This window comes from Dipteris shenzhenensis, chromosome 25, assembly GCF_047967505.1.
Source record: "Dipteris shenzhenensis isolate YYH24624 ecotype China chromosome 25, Dip_SZ_1.0, whole genome shotgun sequence".
In the NCBI taxonomy this organism is placed as follows: domain Eukaryota; kingdom Viridiplantae; phylum Streptophyta; class Polypodiopsida; order Gleicheniales; family Dipteridaceae; genus Dipteris; species Dipteris shenzhenensis.
In genome coordinates, this window is record NC_141620.1 from 8,005,960 (window position 1) to 8,023,069 (window position 17,110).

General features: G+C 41.3%; 1 protein-coding gene and 1 pseudogene across 1 annotated transcript in view; one reads left to right on the top strand and one right to left on the bottom strand.

Annotated features, from left to right (window-relative positions):
- Positions 1-3,741, top strand: part of ABCF3 (general control non-repressible 3) — a 132,202-nt gene extending 128,461 nt beyond the window's left edge. Inside the window, exons 16-18 of the mRNA XM_087396365.1 lie at positions 1,753-1,838; positions 2,013-2,075; positions 2,430-3,741. Of these exons, the coding sequence (XP_087252491.1) occupies positions 1,753-1,838; positions 2,013-2,075; positions 2,430-2,549 (269 nt within the window). The 3' untranslated portion in view covers positions 2,550-3,741. The remainder of the gene's footprint in view (positions 1-1,752; positions 1,839-2,012; positions 2,076-2,429) is intronic.
- An 11,793-nt stretch (positions 3,742-15,534) lies between these two features.
- LOC147885398 (histone H2B.9-like) lies at positions 15,535-16,468 on the bottom strand (annotated as a pseudogene).
- Positions 16,469-17,110: the final 642 nt, after the last annotated feature.

The window sequence follows — 17,110 nt, forward strand, 5'->3', positions numbered from 1 at the left end:
TGTAATGTATGGGAATGTTGGAATGTGGCCAGGAATGCAAGGAGGCATGGGTAATCCCATGGGTATGTTTTGGATGCCTCCTGCAGGGTCCGGAGTGGTCAATCCGGTCCGGAACAGGTGCACAAAATGCAGGAAATATGATGCAGCCACTGAAGCCACCATATTTACAGCCCCCAATCTACGAAAATCTGGCATCTAAGGGCAAAGCGGAGGAGTTCAAGGAGGGAGTTTCAGGTGTCAAGTTCAAGACATTCAATGGGATGCAGGATCAGCTGAAGGTGCTGACTCTTTTGCAGCAGTTTGACGCAGCCTAGTCTAGCGGAAACTTCACCGAAGCTTTCAAAATTCCTAAGGCGGCCACTTTTTTGAAAGGTAATGCCCTCCAATGGTGGACCAATCTACTTCTGCAAGGTTTAGCTCCCGTCACATGGGTTGGTTTCAAGCAAGTATTTTCTGCTTCATGGTGGCTGACCACAAGTTTTGAGGTGGATGTGATGACGGCCTGGCATGATCTCAATGCTAGGAGTTGTGCTAACCTCGAGACTTATAACAGAAAATTTTGGTAAGCTCTCTTACCTATCAGTTCATATAGGTTTGTGCATTTATCAAAGCAGGTGGAGAAGTAATGTTGTGGGCTACCCAAAGAGCTTCTTAAGAGACTATTGCACGAAGACAAGGGTCGACAATATGTTTCAGTTGATTGAGAACTCAAATACAGCCTATGCCCTTATGCAATGGAAGTGCTCTAAGTCGAAGAAAAGTGGAGAGCCTATCAAGGGTTCCAAGGTTGCAGGTCAGCGACGCAAGTTGAGTAAGGCTAAGTACAAGAGTTTTAACTTTTGAGGAGAAGGGAGAACTAATGAAACAAAAAAGTGCTTTTGCTGTAGAGAGGAAGGCCACACAGTATAGCTGACTGTCCAAACAAGAAACGCAAAGAGCCCAATGATGATGAGGAGCAGCAAAAGAGTGAGCGAAAGCTTGCCACTAGAAACTCACAGGTTGGCATCTTGGGCCCTGTATGAGACCACGGCTTATGGGTCCTTGGATCCTCTATGAGGCCCACAGCTTGTGGAACTTGAACTTGGGCTAGTGTATACTGTGGCAATAAATTAGGTTGCCCTTGATAGAGCACACATTCACATGAATGCATTTGTCCCTCTGCAGAGGACTAGTACCCCAAATAACGGTTTTTTCAGGTTTGTGTTTCTCTTCCCTGTTCACATCAGCTGTTGTATTGTCCTAAGCTGAATATTTGAGATGGAACCGGGGATTGAACTCTATCAAAGCTGGGAATAATCTTTTTGCACCTACACAAAGAGAAGGTTTCGCCTGATTGGAATGGATCATAGTAATAAGAGGCTTGCCTAGTAATGGTATATATGGCGAGTTTGCATGTTTCAACCATGCATTTTTATTCATGTAAAGATTTCAGATTTGTGTAGTAAGAGTAATTTCAGAGTTCATAACAGTGCTTTATCCAGCTGCAATACATCAGGTGGCTGCTATTAGAATGTGATTCCCAGCAACTACACAGGGTTGTGTGCTTTGTTTTATTTTATCTATTTGATTTTGCGATGTCTTACTTCATGTTGGTGGATGTGTATGAGAGAAGAAAAGTACTTTTTGAGTGAGGCAAGGGCTAGTCGAGAAAAGTTATTTGAGATTATCGTACTTATTTTATTTGTTCTATGAAATGGTATCGCTTGCATCACTGTTACTCTGTGACTTCATGTTGGCATTGTGGATTGCCAGGTGGTCAGAAGAGTCGTGTAGCTTTTGCAAAAATCACTTTCAACAAGCCTCATATTCTCTTACTTGATGAACCATCTAATCATCTGGTATTTTCTCTTAAACAGTTACCCAGAGGCTAACACTGTGGTTAATAGACTGAAAAAGATGTTGGAATGGCTTGTCTGGTTCTAGCCTTATGTGTATGACCTTTTTGTGACCCCGGATGCATGGCATGCTGCAGCAAAGGAAAACTTCAAGATGTAACTGTCTGTTGTGTACAGGATTTGGACGCTGTTGAGGCCCTTATCCAAGGGCTTGTACTTTTTCAAGGAGGAGTTTTAATGGTATGTTTCAACACCTCTGGAAGCAGTATTAAGTAGATTTTTAACAAGAGAGTACAAGTATCCGTGAGGGATGCCTTAGATAGTACAGAAACTGGATAACGATGGCAAAGAAGGGATGAAGGCTTGAAATAGGAAGGCGAGCAGCTTAGAGGAAGCTTTTTTAGAAAAGTGAAAGGAATACTGCCTGGAAGGCAGTGCTGATAACTTGTTTAGCCTTGCAAGGATTCAGTCCCATATACTGCATCCAAAAAGTCAAGATTGGTATGAGGTGATTTAAGTATATTGTTCTCTTTCTACCAGGTGCCTTTAGTTTATAACTTGTGGTGCATGTATGTTGTGTTTGCATTCTTACAGGTTAGCCATGATGAACATCTTATTTCTGGAAGTGTTGATGAGATGTGGGTCATATTTGATGGCAAGGCGACACCGTTTCATGGAACCTTTAATGAATATAAGAAGTCGCTCAAGGCCTAGTAATAGTCTTGCTTGTAGTACAGAAGAGGAGAACTTCATTTATGCATTCTGTCATCAGTTATATTTGGTGGTTTGCAGGCCTGCCTTTGCAAAAATATTTCTGCTTTTTGAGCCTGTGTTTTTGCAGCTTATATTGATAGTCTCACTGACAGCGGCATTCTACTTCAAGTATTACAGCTACAACAGTAGGGTTTAAGGGCACCTATTGGAGAGGGCATATGGCCATTACATACGGGTAAGGAATAAAGATGGAGTTCTAGCTAGCATATCATTATAATCGTAATGGGGGGCAAATCTCCCACCACCTTGAATTTATTTAAATGGCTCACATGTCTTTAAAGCTCAACTGGCACAGCGGCACGTACACGTGCTTGGCAGGTCCTGATTCATTTTCATGAAAGATACAGCTGCACTCATGCATGCTTGGGATTGAACCCGAGCTGCTCATTGATATGTTCATTGTAACTCTGATGCGGGAATAATTCTTACTAGAGATCTTGTGCATGGGAGAGTGCGGAATCTTTTGAAAACCAGATGCTAGTGGATGCTTTGGTACTGATTATAACATACGTGTCGCTTTGCTCGGTAAGTAGTTCTTCGTAGAGATTTTAAGCATGGGAGAGATAGAAAACCAGATGTTAGTGGATGCTTTGGTACTGATTGCATTCATATTGCTTTGCTCAGTAAGCAGTTCTTTTTGCTACTTTCTTTTTTTATTTCTTTCACTTCAAGTGTTTGTTTTCTAGAACAAGACCCATATGCCCCTGTGTGTTTCTCTCTCTCTCTCTCTCTCTCTCTCTCTCTCTCACAGAATTGTCTCCCAAACAAACTGGGGCCTATTCTGGACATTTGAAACCTTTGGAACTGTTGGAGGTCCAAAGCAACTAATATGATTGTGGATTTCTCTGATTTTATAAAGGATATGTAATCCATGATAAGTATAGCAGCTATTTAGAGCTGCAGGAAGAGATCAAATGGCTCAGCTTGGTCTTGTTATACTGTTGGGTCTTCGTGGCCAATTTGTAAGATTGGATATATTTTAAACTTAAGAACTTATATATTCCTTGTAGAGACATCATGCATGCCATTCTGATTGGACGTATGCTTAAATCTATGAATATTCATGGAACTAGCCTCCAATATATTTGGTTCTCTAGTGAGCATGAACACATTTTGAGGATATTGAAAACGACAGAAGGCAGAACCATGCTCTGATACCATGAACAAATATGGAGAGAGGAGAGAAGAGTGGAGATGAGGAGAGAGGGCACAGCTAGAGAGCAGACCACACGATAGTATAGTGAAATTTTGAAGTGCAGCTGTATTGTGTGGTTCCTATCTGCTTATACTGCTCTGACATAATTTGATGGATCATGGAAATATTGCATTATAAAGTAGTCATACTGACTTTCATTCTTCTTGTATCTGCCCTGAATCACTTCATAGTTTGATTGAGAAGTAATCAGGTTTCCTGGAGCATCTATAGCTGCAAGCCGTTATGGTGGGTAATGTAAGATTGGTATAATAATGTTGTTGCACTCGTGCATGTTTACTAAGCCTGTAAAAAAGGCAGAATTTTTATTATATAGTACATGCCAATGGTTTTCTGCAGTGTGTAAAGAATGTTGAAGCTTTTCTGTTTTCTTATTGCTATTTGTGTAAATAACCCAAATGTTTGAAGAGTTATTTAAAGGTGTTTTATGTTAGAGCTGGTGCTCAAGTTAGTAACTATTTGGTCTACCAGTTTTGGTATGACAAGGAAATAAAATTACAGGAGACCACCGGTTATTGCTTCAGTGGCTGCCACTCCTATTCTTTTGACAGCCTGCTCTCGGCTTCTCGAAGACTGTTACTAAGATTCCCGTTGCTTTGGGTTAATTCTATGTCATCATTAACATGACTTCGAGGAGGATATTACTGAAGGGTATGTTAAAGATAGGGGCTTGCTTGGCTGCATCTTATATGCTCGCAATTCTTGAGGCTTATTTTTTATAAACTGAATGTTGAGATCCCATCCTTTGATACTCTCAAAAAGTGGTCGTAATAGAATTGGATCTTGGTGGGGAACTCAGAGGGCTTGCCCCAAAGTTTGTAATATAGAGCTGAGGCAGATTTGTTGTATGATACAGTTAATCTCATCTCTTAGAAGTAGGCGCTTCCCAACTATACTGGAAGGGGGCGTTGGTTCCATCTAAATAACCTAATAGCAAACCAAATGTATCATGACTAGCAAACCATCTAGATGTGTGCGTACCAAGTCGTGCTAACCCCTTCCTTGGCTAGATGACTCTAGTGCCAACCTTGGTAGTCTTCAACTAGGCAAGGCTTAAATCCTGTGAAGATATGTAACTATCTTGAAGATGGCAGCAATTTGGAGTAGTGCCAGATGAACTCTACCTATACTATTTGATGAAGAATTGGGAACTTATTGCGAATTATTCTTGATTCCATAATCACCTGCAGTGTCTAAATTTTTTGCTAATTGGTCGTCGATAGATTACTCTCCCAAAAGGATGTTGCAGATATGGCTGTTGGCTTCACTAGTGTATCAAGCAGTCATTCCTTTGTCGGGGGGTCTTGGAAGTGTGTCTAAAAGCATTCTCTCCGTTGCAGCCAAGCCAGGGCTCTTTGCCTCCATGTAGGTCATGCCCTAGTTCAAAGACTTTCCCTAAATAAGTGTTTGACGACACGATCTTCACTAGCTCTACTATCCCATTTGTTGTTACTTCCTTTTGTTGTTAGTGTGCTACTGATCTCATCATCTAACATTTAAAAATTCTAGGGATTTTACTTTTCTTTCACAATTTAATTCCATTTTCAGTTGCTTTGAATTGAGCATTTTGATTAATTTTCGTTTGGAAGCTTTTCTCTCTCAATTTTATTTAACCTCATGATATGACATTTGTGAACACAAGGTTAAACTTTGTGAACAACCTATACAATAACAATTGGATAACATGACATTTCCTTTGACATCATTAGTGATTGTTAGTAGGTAGTATAAACACACAAGACTATACTATGACATTTTCACCAATGCCATTAGCACTCAATAATAAATCTAGACTACAGAATAAATATGTGCTTCTATATGTACACACATCCACTCATCCAAACACAAAAGCATCGGTTTATACAAATTCATTTGTACTCAGTTTCTATCAACAATTTGGGGATTAAGATAAATCAAGTTTGATAAAGATTAGCATTAAAGAAGGCTAATAAAAAGTATCACATTCTCTTCATCCAAGCTACTGTTGCTCATGGAAGAGAATGAGAGTTTCATTTTAGTCTTCCAAATGAGTGTTTTAAAGGGGCAAAAAAACTTAGAAATGATAGATAGGTTAATAATTGCTACACATAAAAGAAATTATGACATGTTGCAACGTCAATAAAACCTTGACCAATAGAAGTTTGCTAATACAAGATAGAGATGTATCAATATCACTCCAAGAACATAGGTCCTTCGAAACTTTTTCTCCAAAATATATTAATGAGTATGATAGTCTCCAAAACTATTGAAAACTATAAACTCCATTATGCATAGTAGTTTCTAGCTAAAATGGCATTCTCATCAATGTCATGCACACTTGACAATGGGTGTCGACCATCGTATGAACATTTTCTCTCGCATAATGTCAATGTGTATGACCACTTAAATTGTTACAACATAGGGGACTAGGCACACAAAGGCAAGGAACGCAAGTATAACGAAGAATATGGTAGTGGCAATGAGGCACTAGTAACCTTGTACTACGGAGTGCGATTGGAAAATAGCATTCATCGTTAATGTATATGCATGTATTGTACTAAGTATGGGAAAGGTTCCCAATAGCTTAACATTTTTAGCACAAAGTAAGCGATTAGGGGAAAAGGGTTGTTTGCTTCCTTTTGGATATTTACATATCTATGCTTCCGCGAATGAGAAAAGACACTTGATCCATATTGTAAATTGAGTCTTTGACTAAGTATTTCATTTGTTTCCACATAATCACTTGTAGCACTCATACTTATACCTAGGGTCTCCTCCAATCCAAAAATTTGATTCTCCTTGTCTCAACCCTATACTTTAAGTATCTTAGCTACTCATGAGCAACGTGTGTACTTAATCGTTTTAAAAGTGTTTTTGGATCCTTTTAACAATGTGGAATAAAGTTATTTCCATCACTTGGCAGGTAATCTTAATATCCCATTATATTCTATCAATTGAGAGTGTATCACCAATAGCCAATAACATTATATTTACTTATGCAAGGATTTTTAAATAAGATATGGATACTTGTTTAGATATGAGTGTATGTAGGTGAAGTAGGTGTTTTGGCAAGCAACAACAAAGAACAAAGCTCCTAGGTGAAAGTCGACACTTGTCAATGTCATTGATAGAGCTCATAAAGCCAATGCTTAGACTTGACATTGAATCTTTTCCTTGACTCACCAAATCTATAGGTTCAGCACAAAATCCCCTCTTCGTGGTGCCATATACCTACATATGAAAAGAGCAAGAGTCCAATGAATGGGTGAAGCAAGGCATTAGCCTAAAGTTCAACCATAGAATCAGTGTCAAATTCACCTTGATCGCTCCAACACCTAGAATTCTTAATCTTGACTATCAATGGTCATGCAATTCTTTAAAACCATGTGTAATCCTAGCATTGACAATGTGTTTTGTCATTGCCTCAATATTGATTGCATGTTCCATTAAAGATAGAGAAAAATACCAAAGAGTTGAGTTGGACAAACATGACAATCTTTTTGATTCTCAAAGACCTACTTGTTAGGTGTGTAAGAACTCCTTGTTAAAAGGGAAATACTCATGGTTCCTTGAGTCCCTCCCTTATGTAGTGTATGACCAGTCAGTCATCTTTGTAGATATTTCTCTCTATTGCTCAAGCTTTTTGCTCTCTTTTCTTCCTTATGCCTGGTGGCGTACAAATCTAGCGTAAAGAAAGCTTTGTACTTCAATTTTGCTTTCTTGGATGCACTTGCATAGAGCCCCTTATTAAGCTATGGGAAAAAACTCACACATAAGCATGGGTGAGAGGATATGCAAGTGTCCACTATAGAATATAAACTCTCTTTACTATTCATAAAGGACATGGTACAATATACCAAAGCCTAAATTTGGAGTGCCCTAATCCCATAAGGAGTATTCACACATAGTCCATGTCCCTTGGATTTTAATTATCTCTAACCCATAATCCATGTGTAAAAACTTATACATACATAACACCATATAGATTATACTAACAACAATATCTTAATACTCACTATCATTGGGGAGTGTTACAAACACAATAACACTTCCATCATAATCCCTTGGAGAAGCCATAGTCTACTTTCCCTAGTTTGGCTATACAATCCCTTTTTCCACATTATGTTAGTAGATGTTATTGTATTTTGACCTCTCATGTTACTTGGGGTTATTTACCAATGCCATTATGGAACTCTGATTTATCACAAAAGATCATGGGATCAGCTTGGACTACTCCAAGTTCTTATAAGTACTAGCTTAGCCATATACCCTTGAAAGCAAGATACTCCGCCTCTATTGAAGATAATGCCACAACTGTTGACTTTTTTGTATACTAGGACGCAATGTGTGAATCTAGGATGATTGTGTTCCCCTTCAATTTGCAATGTAGATACAATGGGAAGCACCTCCTAATTGAAAACCAAACAATCAAGATCTCTTTTAAGTACAAAGCGAGGCTTAGCCTATTTAGCACTTAATTGCATGTGAGATCATACTTTCATCAATTCCACACAAAATAAATACAAAAACATAGAATGAGGAAACCTAAATATCTAAAAAATGAAGAGACCTAAACTCCACACCTTAACCATTCACCATCTTTCCACCTCAAAGTGGTAATGGGTACAAGTCATCCACATGACCAAGTGCTAATAAATAGTTTTTCAGTGTCTCCAAGCAATCGTAGGAATTACCCTCTAGCTATGGTTTTATCAATTAAATATACATATCTAAACTTTCCACCTCAAAGTGGTAATGGGTACAATTCATCTATACATCCACATCACCAGGTGCTAATAAACAGTTGTTCAGTGTCTCCAAGTACATGATGCAAGAAGACTAGACTTATCTAATCTCTATTAGGGGATCTAAGGTTGCAGGTTGCTCTTCTTTGACTCCTCACCCCTCAAAGAGTAACCTTCTAAAACCCATCAAGTCACTATATACTTGAGCTTATTTCTCCAACGAGCATATCCTCAATCACATTTACATAAAACTAAGAATGCAAAAGACCCAATTTTATATATCTCTAAGCTCTTTCGAAAGACCTTTTCTAAGCTCTTCGAAAAGGGTTTTTCTTATATGTCCATACTTGAATGTATCTATTATGCATTGGCATCTAACTTGGAACCATTTTCTTTATCTATTTAGTTGGTTTATCTTATCTAGGGATGCATATCTAGTATGTAAAAGAAACGCCTCAGGTAGTCTTGATTCATTTTCAAATCTTTCGTGGAGGTTTATATAAACACAAAAGAGACAACTACTTGTATGGTTTGGTGTGAACTATACTTGTTTGAAGCCCAATATTTGATGGGTTACCAATTGTTAGTCTTCTTATTGAGAGAATTGGGCTAGTCTAAGAAAGAAGTTAGTCTAGTCAAATTGAGACTATCATCTTTCTGTGATCTATAACACTGCTTGCCAATGCATCAACATAATAAACAACCCTCGAATTAGCCACCTCTACCTCAACTTGTGCTTCATAATCTATCACCTCTACCTTTTCATGCAACCTTCGACAAGTGTCTTTTACAATGTGGTACGGAGTGGGACACTTGGCAAGTTTAATAATAGCTCCTTAGAAGAGCAAGTAAAGGACAAGGAAGAATTATTGCTATTCTAAGGAACTATCATTAATGTTACAAATAAATAAGGATGAATACAATTTGATTACCAAAATAGCCTTTCATTCAAGACAAATTAACCAATCTAAATTCATAAATGTGAGTACAAGGCTACAACAAATAATGTACCAAAAAATTGTTGGGGTAAAGGGCAGTGTGCCCACCCACTTGTACAGTGCCCATGTATACTCATATATATATGAAAGAGGAATAAGCTGGAGTAGCTTTTGCTCCACCACTTTTGGTGTCTCTTATCTCTTCCTGAGTGCTCTCTTCTTCCCCCTCAACTGGTATCAGAGCCCACGGTGTTCAATCTACGAGGAGCTCTCTGAGCTTGGTAATGGAGCTGTCGGGAGGCTGATGGCCGTCGAGCACGAGCATGGAAGGAGCTATTTGTTGGCCATGAGTGGTGGCTATGGCGATGGCGGAGCTCGTGGCGATGGTGTTGGAGTTGCCGTGAGTAGTCCGTTGTGGGAGGAGGCTTATGCTCAATGAGCTACTTGGCTCATGGGACTTCGCTTGGCTTGTGAGCCCATTCGTGGCGATTGTGAGTCATGGTTGCTTTCAACGTGCCAAAAATGAGATGGCGTTGGACGATGCAAGCTGCATGGAGAGAAGAGTTGACGATGCCGAGGAGCCATTGTAGAGCTGTTTGCTCTATTGAGTCACCATCTTGAACGTCGCTGGGCCGAGAGGGCGCTTGGAGCATGTATTCCTGTGGAGGCTTCACATTGATGAAGCTGGAGCTGCCTCAGTCTTTGGAGATGTTCCAGTCTTGGCATAGTTCTTTGCCATTGTCTCTAGCTCATCTGGGAGCTGTTGCGGAGCCTCTGGATTGCATGATTGATGCAGTTGAATGCTTGGGGGATAGCCGGTGTTGCATTTGAGGTCTTGGAGCTGAGCATTGGCTGATTTTGGTCTCTTTGCGGGACATTTTGCAGAAGTACGCCTTGTGGACATTGTGTGGGATATGTGCTTGTACACTATGCAGCTTCTTTTGGTTGCAGTTGAGCTTTGTTAGCTCGTGTTTTCCCGTGCATTTGGGTCCTTGTACGGACATACTCTGGTGCATCTTAGTCCTTGTGAACATTTCGTTACATTTAGTCAGTGGGTTGCATATCTTTTTTGTAGATACATCACTTTGGCAGTGGCAGTGACACATGCTTTGACAGTGGTACATGCCTGGTTGAGATGCATTGACAGTTTGTTGGATGCATGGTTATTTGCCTATGTTGGATACATACAGTGGTACGGTGATGTATTGAGATCCTGTCAGATTAGCATCATTTGGAGCACATTTTGGGGCTGTTTTGCCAGTGCTTTTGGGCTATTTAATTGCTGATCTATGAGCATTCTTGGGGCTGATTTGGTTGGGCATTGTACTTGCCATTTTGCTGGTGTTGCAGTTGACATACGGGGTGATCTGCTGGATGTATTTTGACCATTTTTTGGGGCTGTTTTTGCCGGAGCAGATGAGTGCTGTAAAGGGCAGCAAATATTCAAGGAAGCTGCTGTTTTTTTTAAAATGACAGAACAGTCATTTTCAGGACTGAATATCTCTTTCCTGGTGCTGAATTGCACTTTGTGCCGAACTGGAAAGTTGTAGTTCACAGAAATTACTACAACTTTGCTTTTGGAAGCAAGTTGATCCGGTATAAGCTGCAGGAGTTACAGCCTTTGCAAGACCACAAAAAGTTGCAGTCTACTGTCTATTTGTGACCAATGTGCAGGAAGCTGTTTTTCAGGTGAGAATATCTGAGAATCCAGAAGGATTTGGCTCTTGATGTCAACTGACAAGTTGCAGATCTTTCTACCAGCTACAACTTTGCTGTTTACAGCTTTGGCATCCGGTCTTTCAGTGAAAAGATATCGCTGTTCAAAAACAGGGACAGCGTGTTATTTTGCCCAAAGTGGCTGTGAGGTATTGTTGTAGGGATTTCTCTTGCACAACAGTGAATTGGCAACTCACAGTAAATTATATAAAGTGATTGGGATCTCACTTCAGTCCAAGGGCATTATTGGCATTTTGGCAAGTCACTTTGGCACATTTGGCAAGTGGTGAATGCTTGATTTTGTTGCCAAAGGATTGCACACTCGAGGTGATGCATTGGTGATGCAGTAAATGCCATTTCAATGCATTATGGATTTGCATTGGTGGATGCCGCACTGATGTTTATGGATAGTTGAGCTGGGCTCCTATTGCCATTGGTTGAGCAGGCATTGCTCATTTGGTTCAGTGCATTTCTTACTTGGATTGCTAGGCATTGGCAGGTTACTGGGCTGCATATATTCTTGTTTATGCTTCTTTATGGCTGAGTGCTTTTGAGCATTGGATCAGCCAATTTATTTGGAGACCTAATTGGTCTGGACAACACTATATTTTTTGGTCATTTGGGTTGCCTATTACACTATACTGCTCTTTAGTTGTGAGCTATTGTGCCACAGATATGGCATCTACAGCTGGTAGTGCCCTCTTTCATATTGAGAGGTTGGATGGATCAAACTTTCAGTATTGGAAAGAGTAGATTTATGATGTGTTAGTGCAGAAGAGGCAGCATAAGCCCATTCAATGCAAAGGTATCAAGCCTAATAGCATTAAACAGAGTGATCGGGATGACATGGATGAGCAAGCATGCTCTATCATTCAATCATCACTCTCGAAGTCAGTCTACTTGCAGGTACAGGATGGTGTACAGGGTGTAGACTACCATGCATATGAGTTTTATACTCATATATGCCGGATGTATGACCATGATAGTGTTATGTTACAGCATGATGGGCTGAAATGTCCTGATGGGCTGAAATACAGCCTTGATATGCACTCCAAAGATAGATCAATTGGTAGAAACAGGTCATGTTCAAGGGGGAATTCTAAGAGCGAGTCTAGCTCTCGGACTTGTGTTAAATGTTTCTATTGTGGAAAGTATGGCCACATGAGAAAGTATTGCTGGAAATGGCTAAGAAAATGCAAGAAGAAGAGCAAGGTTAAGAATGACAGGAAGAAGGAGAAGAAGCATGTTGAGCTTCAAGGCATGGATGCCAGGGTTTCCACTGACAGTAGCAGTGATGAAGGCATTCTTTTGTCTATGTCTGACACCTCCTTCTTGGCCACTGATGTACCCATTCTCGGTGATTGGATGTTAGATCCATGTGCTTCATGTCATATGACCCCTCATAGGTCATGGTTCAGTGCATATCAGGAATGCATTGTGGAGAGTGGTTTGATGGGCATTGATCATTCTATGGATGTCTATGGTTATGGGGATATCCACCTTGTTATGCCTAGTGGCTCTATTCTTGTTCTACATAGGGTTAGACATATACCAGGACTTGCTACGAGCAAGATCAGTACTGGACAGTTGGTTGAGGCAGGTTATCATGTCTCTTTGGGTGATCATGCATGGAAGATTGCTAGAGGCAATCTGGTTATGGCTAGGGAATCACGGGTTGGATTCTCTTATGCATTGCATGTATCAGGTGTCCAGGATAAGATGCTTATGATTAGTAAGCAGCCATCAGCTAGTTTATGGTATGCCAGACTTGGACATATGTCTACTGCAGGTATGGAAGCCCTTACAATATTGAGATACATTCCTCTTATGGATGTCTCTCAAATTTTATGTCATGATTGTGATGATGGTCAGCAGTCAGGATCCTCCTTTGTGAGGAAGACAGTTAGTGAGAGGTATCTTGAGCCATTGCAGTTGGTTCATAGTGCAGTTTGTGGGCCTATGCCTACCGTTTCACTAGGTGGTGCCTCTTACTTTGTGACATTTTTTGATGCTGCTACAAAGTACATATGGGTATATCCGATTCGGCAGAAGCATGATGTATATGATACATTTCAGCGCTTCTTGGGTAATGCTGAAAATCAGTCAGGAAAGAAGCTATTGAGCTTGATGACTGATGGTGATGCAGAGTTTACCTCTTCTAGATTTCAGCATCTATGTGATACACTTGGTATCAAGAGGGTGTTGACCACTCCTCATCTTTCTGCTCACGATGCCTTGGCAGAAGGCATAAATCGGATTCTATTGGACAGAATTGGTAGCATGCTACGGTATGCAGGTCTTACCGAATGCTATTGGGCTGAGGCATGTAAGACAGCTGCATACTTGCTTAACAGGTCACCCAGGAGATCTCTAAATGGTAGAGTGCCATTTGACTTCTTGACAGGCAAGGCACCATGTTATGAGCATTTACGTGTGTTTGGTTGCGAGGCTTATGCTCATGGTTCCCGATCGAGGAGGTGTATCTTCCTTGGATACAGTGAGTCTAGTAGGGACTACAGGTTATGGGATTCTTCAACTAGAGAGTTGATACGCAGCCATAATGTCTATTTCAGAGAGGATGCTATGTTTAGACAGCCCAAGACTGTGGATAGCAGGAGAGTGGTGTTCCAGGAGGGTGTAAGTGCACTGATACCTCCGAATTCTTTGCAGGGGCAGCCCATATCCCTTGGAGTGGGAGGTTTTTCCCACGGTGAGCAGGTTATAAAGTTGGGACAGCCACGATTACTTCCTGATTTTGGTCAGAGACGGTCAGATGTCTCTAGTATTCCACAAGTTTATACTCCTATGGAGATTGTTGATGCATCTTCTATGGACAGTTACAGTTTACTCCCAGGATGCGGAGTGCCTCTTGCAGATGAGGATGAGGCTATGCATGGTGAGGAGGATACCTTGGCTAATGATGCCCGGTATGATCCATTGGCTGGTTATGCGAGGACAGATGTGGTTTCTGCAGTTATTGACTCGGGTCATATTGTGCATGGGCAGGAATCATTGATATGTTTGCTTCGTAAGTGCCTTCATAGCCAGAAGCAATCCCCTCGAGCTTGGCTTCATAGGTTTGATACCGTTATGAGAGCTCAGGATGTGATGCGCAGTGAGACAGGTTATGGTCTTAGTATTCAGGAGGTTGCTATCCTTCTGAGATTACTTGCCATATGGTTCCTTATGGACAGGGATGCTTTGCAGTGGGAGCTGCATGGTCTTGATGATGCTTGTCAGATACTTGGTTGTTTCAGTATGGAGAGGGGAAAGTTACTGAGTACTCCATTGCCTGTATTGGCTTCATACTTGAAACACTGCAGGTTTGACGATCACAGATCAGTTGAGCAGCAAGTTATGGTTGATATGGCAGCCATAGTACTTCATGCATCCATGACTGTGTTGAGACTTGGTTCTCACATGTTTGCCATTGGTGCTACACTTCCAGTTCTTGCTTCCGTTGCAGTGGGAGTTGGTAGCATGATTATGGTAGATTTTGGCAATAGGGAAGCGGTTTTGGACATCAGGTCCTTATGCTTCTAGGAGCAGCATGCAAGTGATGCAGGTTGGGTAGACCAGCAGAGGTCTATTGTAGGTTATGTGCTTATGGTCACATGTGGTACAGAGACATTTTCTCTGCACAGTGACAGTTTGGGTGCTATGGACTTAGCACAAGAGCACGTGGTGGTGAGAGTTCACTCTCCCAGTGAGATTTGGCATGAGATCTTGGTTGACAGGCATCTACAGCTTGTCATTTTCTATCCTGCAAACCTGATGTCTGCTAGCAGCTTATCCTCTATGCACTTTGCACATTGTAAAGTGCCGATGGGCATAGGATGATGGTCTGGTCATCTTGTTTTTCAGCCTATGGCTGATTGTATTATGTGTACTATACTCCCTTAAAGGCACACTGCCTTTAAGTGGGAGGTTGTTGGGGTAAAGGGCAGTGTGCCCACCCACTTGTACAGTGCCCATGTATACTCATATATATATGAAAGAGGAATAAGAGGAATAAGCTGGAGTAGCTTTTGCTCCACCACTTTTGGTGTCTCTTATCTCTTCCTGAGTGCTCTCTTCTTCCCCCTCAAAAACATGACCTAATCACTTCCAACAGATAAAAAGGACTTGGAAGGCATAGTCAAATTTAGAGGCCTCATGGTCAACATTTGATCCACACTATTGCAATGAGAATATTTCATAAAATGCTAAGGAAGCACAATTATATAGAATAAGACTAGAACATGTAAGACATAGAAAACCCACAGAGAATCAAAACTCACATTCAAATTGTTACGAAATTCTAATCCAAGGGTCAACCTTAATCCAATCGGCTCAAAGCTCTGACTCATTTCCAAGGCTATTCTTAATTTTACCATGCCTTATAAATCTTCAAAGTTCCCGGTAATTGAATCCGATTTCTTTTTTAGGCTAGAAACCTCCAAAGCCCCCCAGCCAAACCAAACCACGAGCAGTCCACAAGACCAACCGCAACCGTTTCTAAACGAGATGATGAACAGAAGGGTTAGGACCTACCACACGACAAGCAACAGGGGGAAGGACTATCCCACAAACAGTTACCCATCCTGTCGAACGTGCCGACCTAGCATCTTCACCACAAGCAAGAATCAAACATAAGCTGCAACTAGCATATATAAAATATTTCGCAGCATGAAGAAGGCTTCATCCTACAAAGAGTAACTTTTCCGAAGTCCCCCAATAAAAGGCGGTGCTACCAAAATGCGACAGTACTCGAGCACTAATTTGGTTACTCGGACACTGCGTGCTTGGCCAACTCCCCCGACAAGATAAGCCGAACTGCAGTTTGAATCTCCCCCGACGTGATTGTAGGTTTCTTATTGTAGCGAGCAATGCGGGCAGAATCCTGAGCAAGCTTCTCGAATATATCATCGATGAAGGAATTCATGATCCCCATGGCTTTGGAGGAGATGCCGGTGTCAGGGTGTACCTGCTTGAGCACCTTGAATATGAAGATCTTGTAGGTCTCGCTGCTCTTCTTCTTGTGCTTCTTCTTGGAGGAATCCTTCGGAGCGACATCTTTAGGCTCTTCTCAGCTTTGGGCTTGGCAGGCCTTTTCTCGGCTTCGGGCTTGACGGCCTTCTCAGCCTCCTTGGGCTTAACGGTCTTCTCATTCTCCTTGGGCGTGCTTATAGGTGGCTCTTCGGCGCTGACCAATCGCAAGCCTCCATTCTCCCTCCCCGGGATCGCCACTTTCCACCGTCGATCCACCGCCTCCATCCAATGGCTTGATCCTTTCCGTGCAAGAGCACACCTTGCAAAGACCTAATAATGAATACGAAAATAAGCGGACGCAAGGCAGCGCATTGATAGGGTCTCTGCCTACCAGCGAGGCGGTCCATGTTCAAACCATGTAGCAAGGTCCGGGGTGGGTAAGTATTATTTTTTGTTTTTTGTTTGTTAGCATTGCTGTGTAGGCGGTGCTCTCCTGACACTTTTCAAAAAGTGTCCCTCCAGTTATTCTAGACCACCTCTTACACTTTCTATTCTAAGAGACATCTCTCTCTCTCTCTCTCTCTCCCCCCAAATCACTCGTCCCTCTAAGGGCAATGCTCAACTAGTTCTCTTATGTTATTACTTTACAACTTTAGTAACAAAAACTCTTGCACATACATGATGGGTGCATGCCTTTGACCAACACAAAGGACTGTGTAAACACTAGCTTTTACCATTGCTCGTTAGCTACTTTTAAATGCCCAAATGTCATTTTTGCATGTGGCCTAAAAGATTTGACAATGGCCACCGCCTAGACTCTCACTTGCACATATTTTGTCAACACAAGTATTTTAATTAAGCAATGGAGATTCTAGTCGTCAAAACCAAGACACCAAACCCTCTATAAAGGACAAAGTGAGCGTGCACCATCTTGAGGAA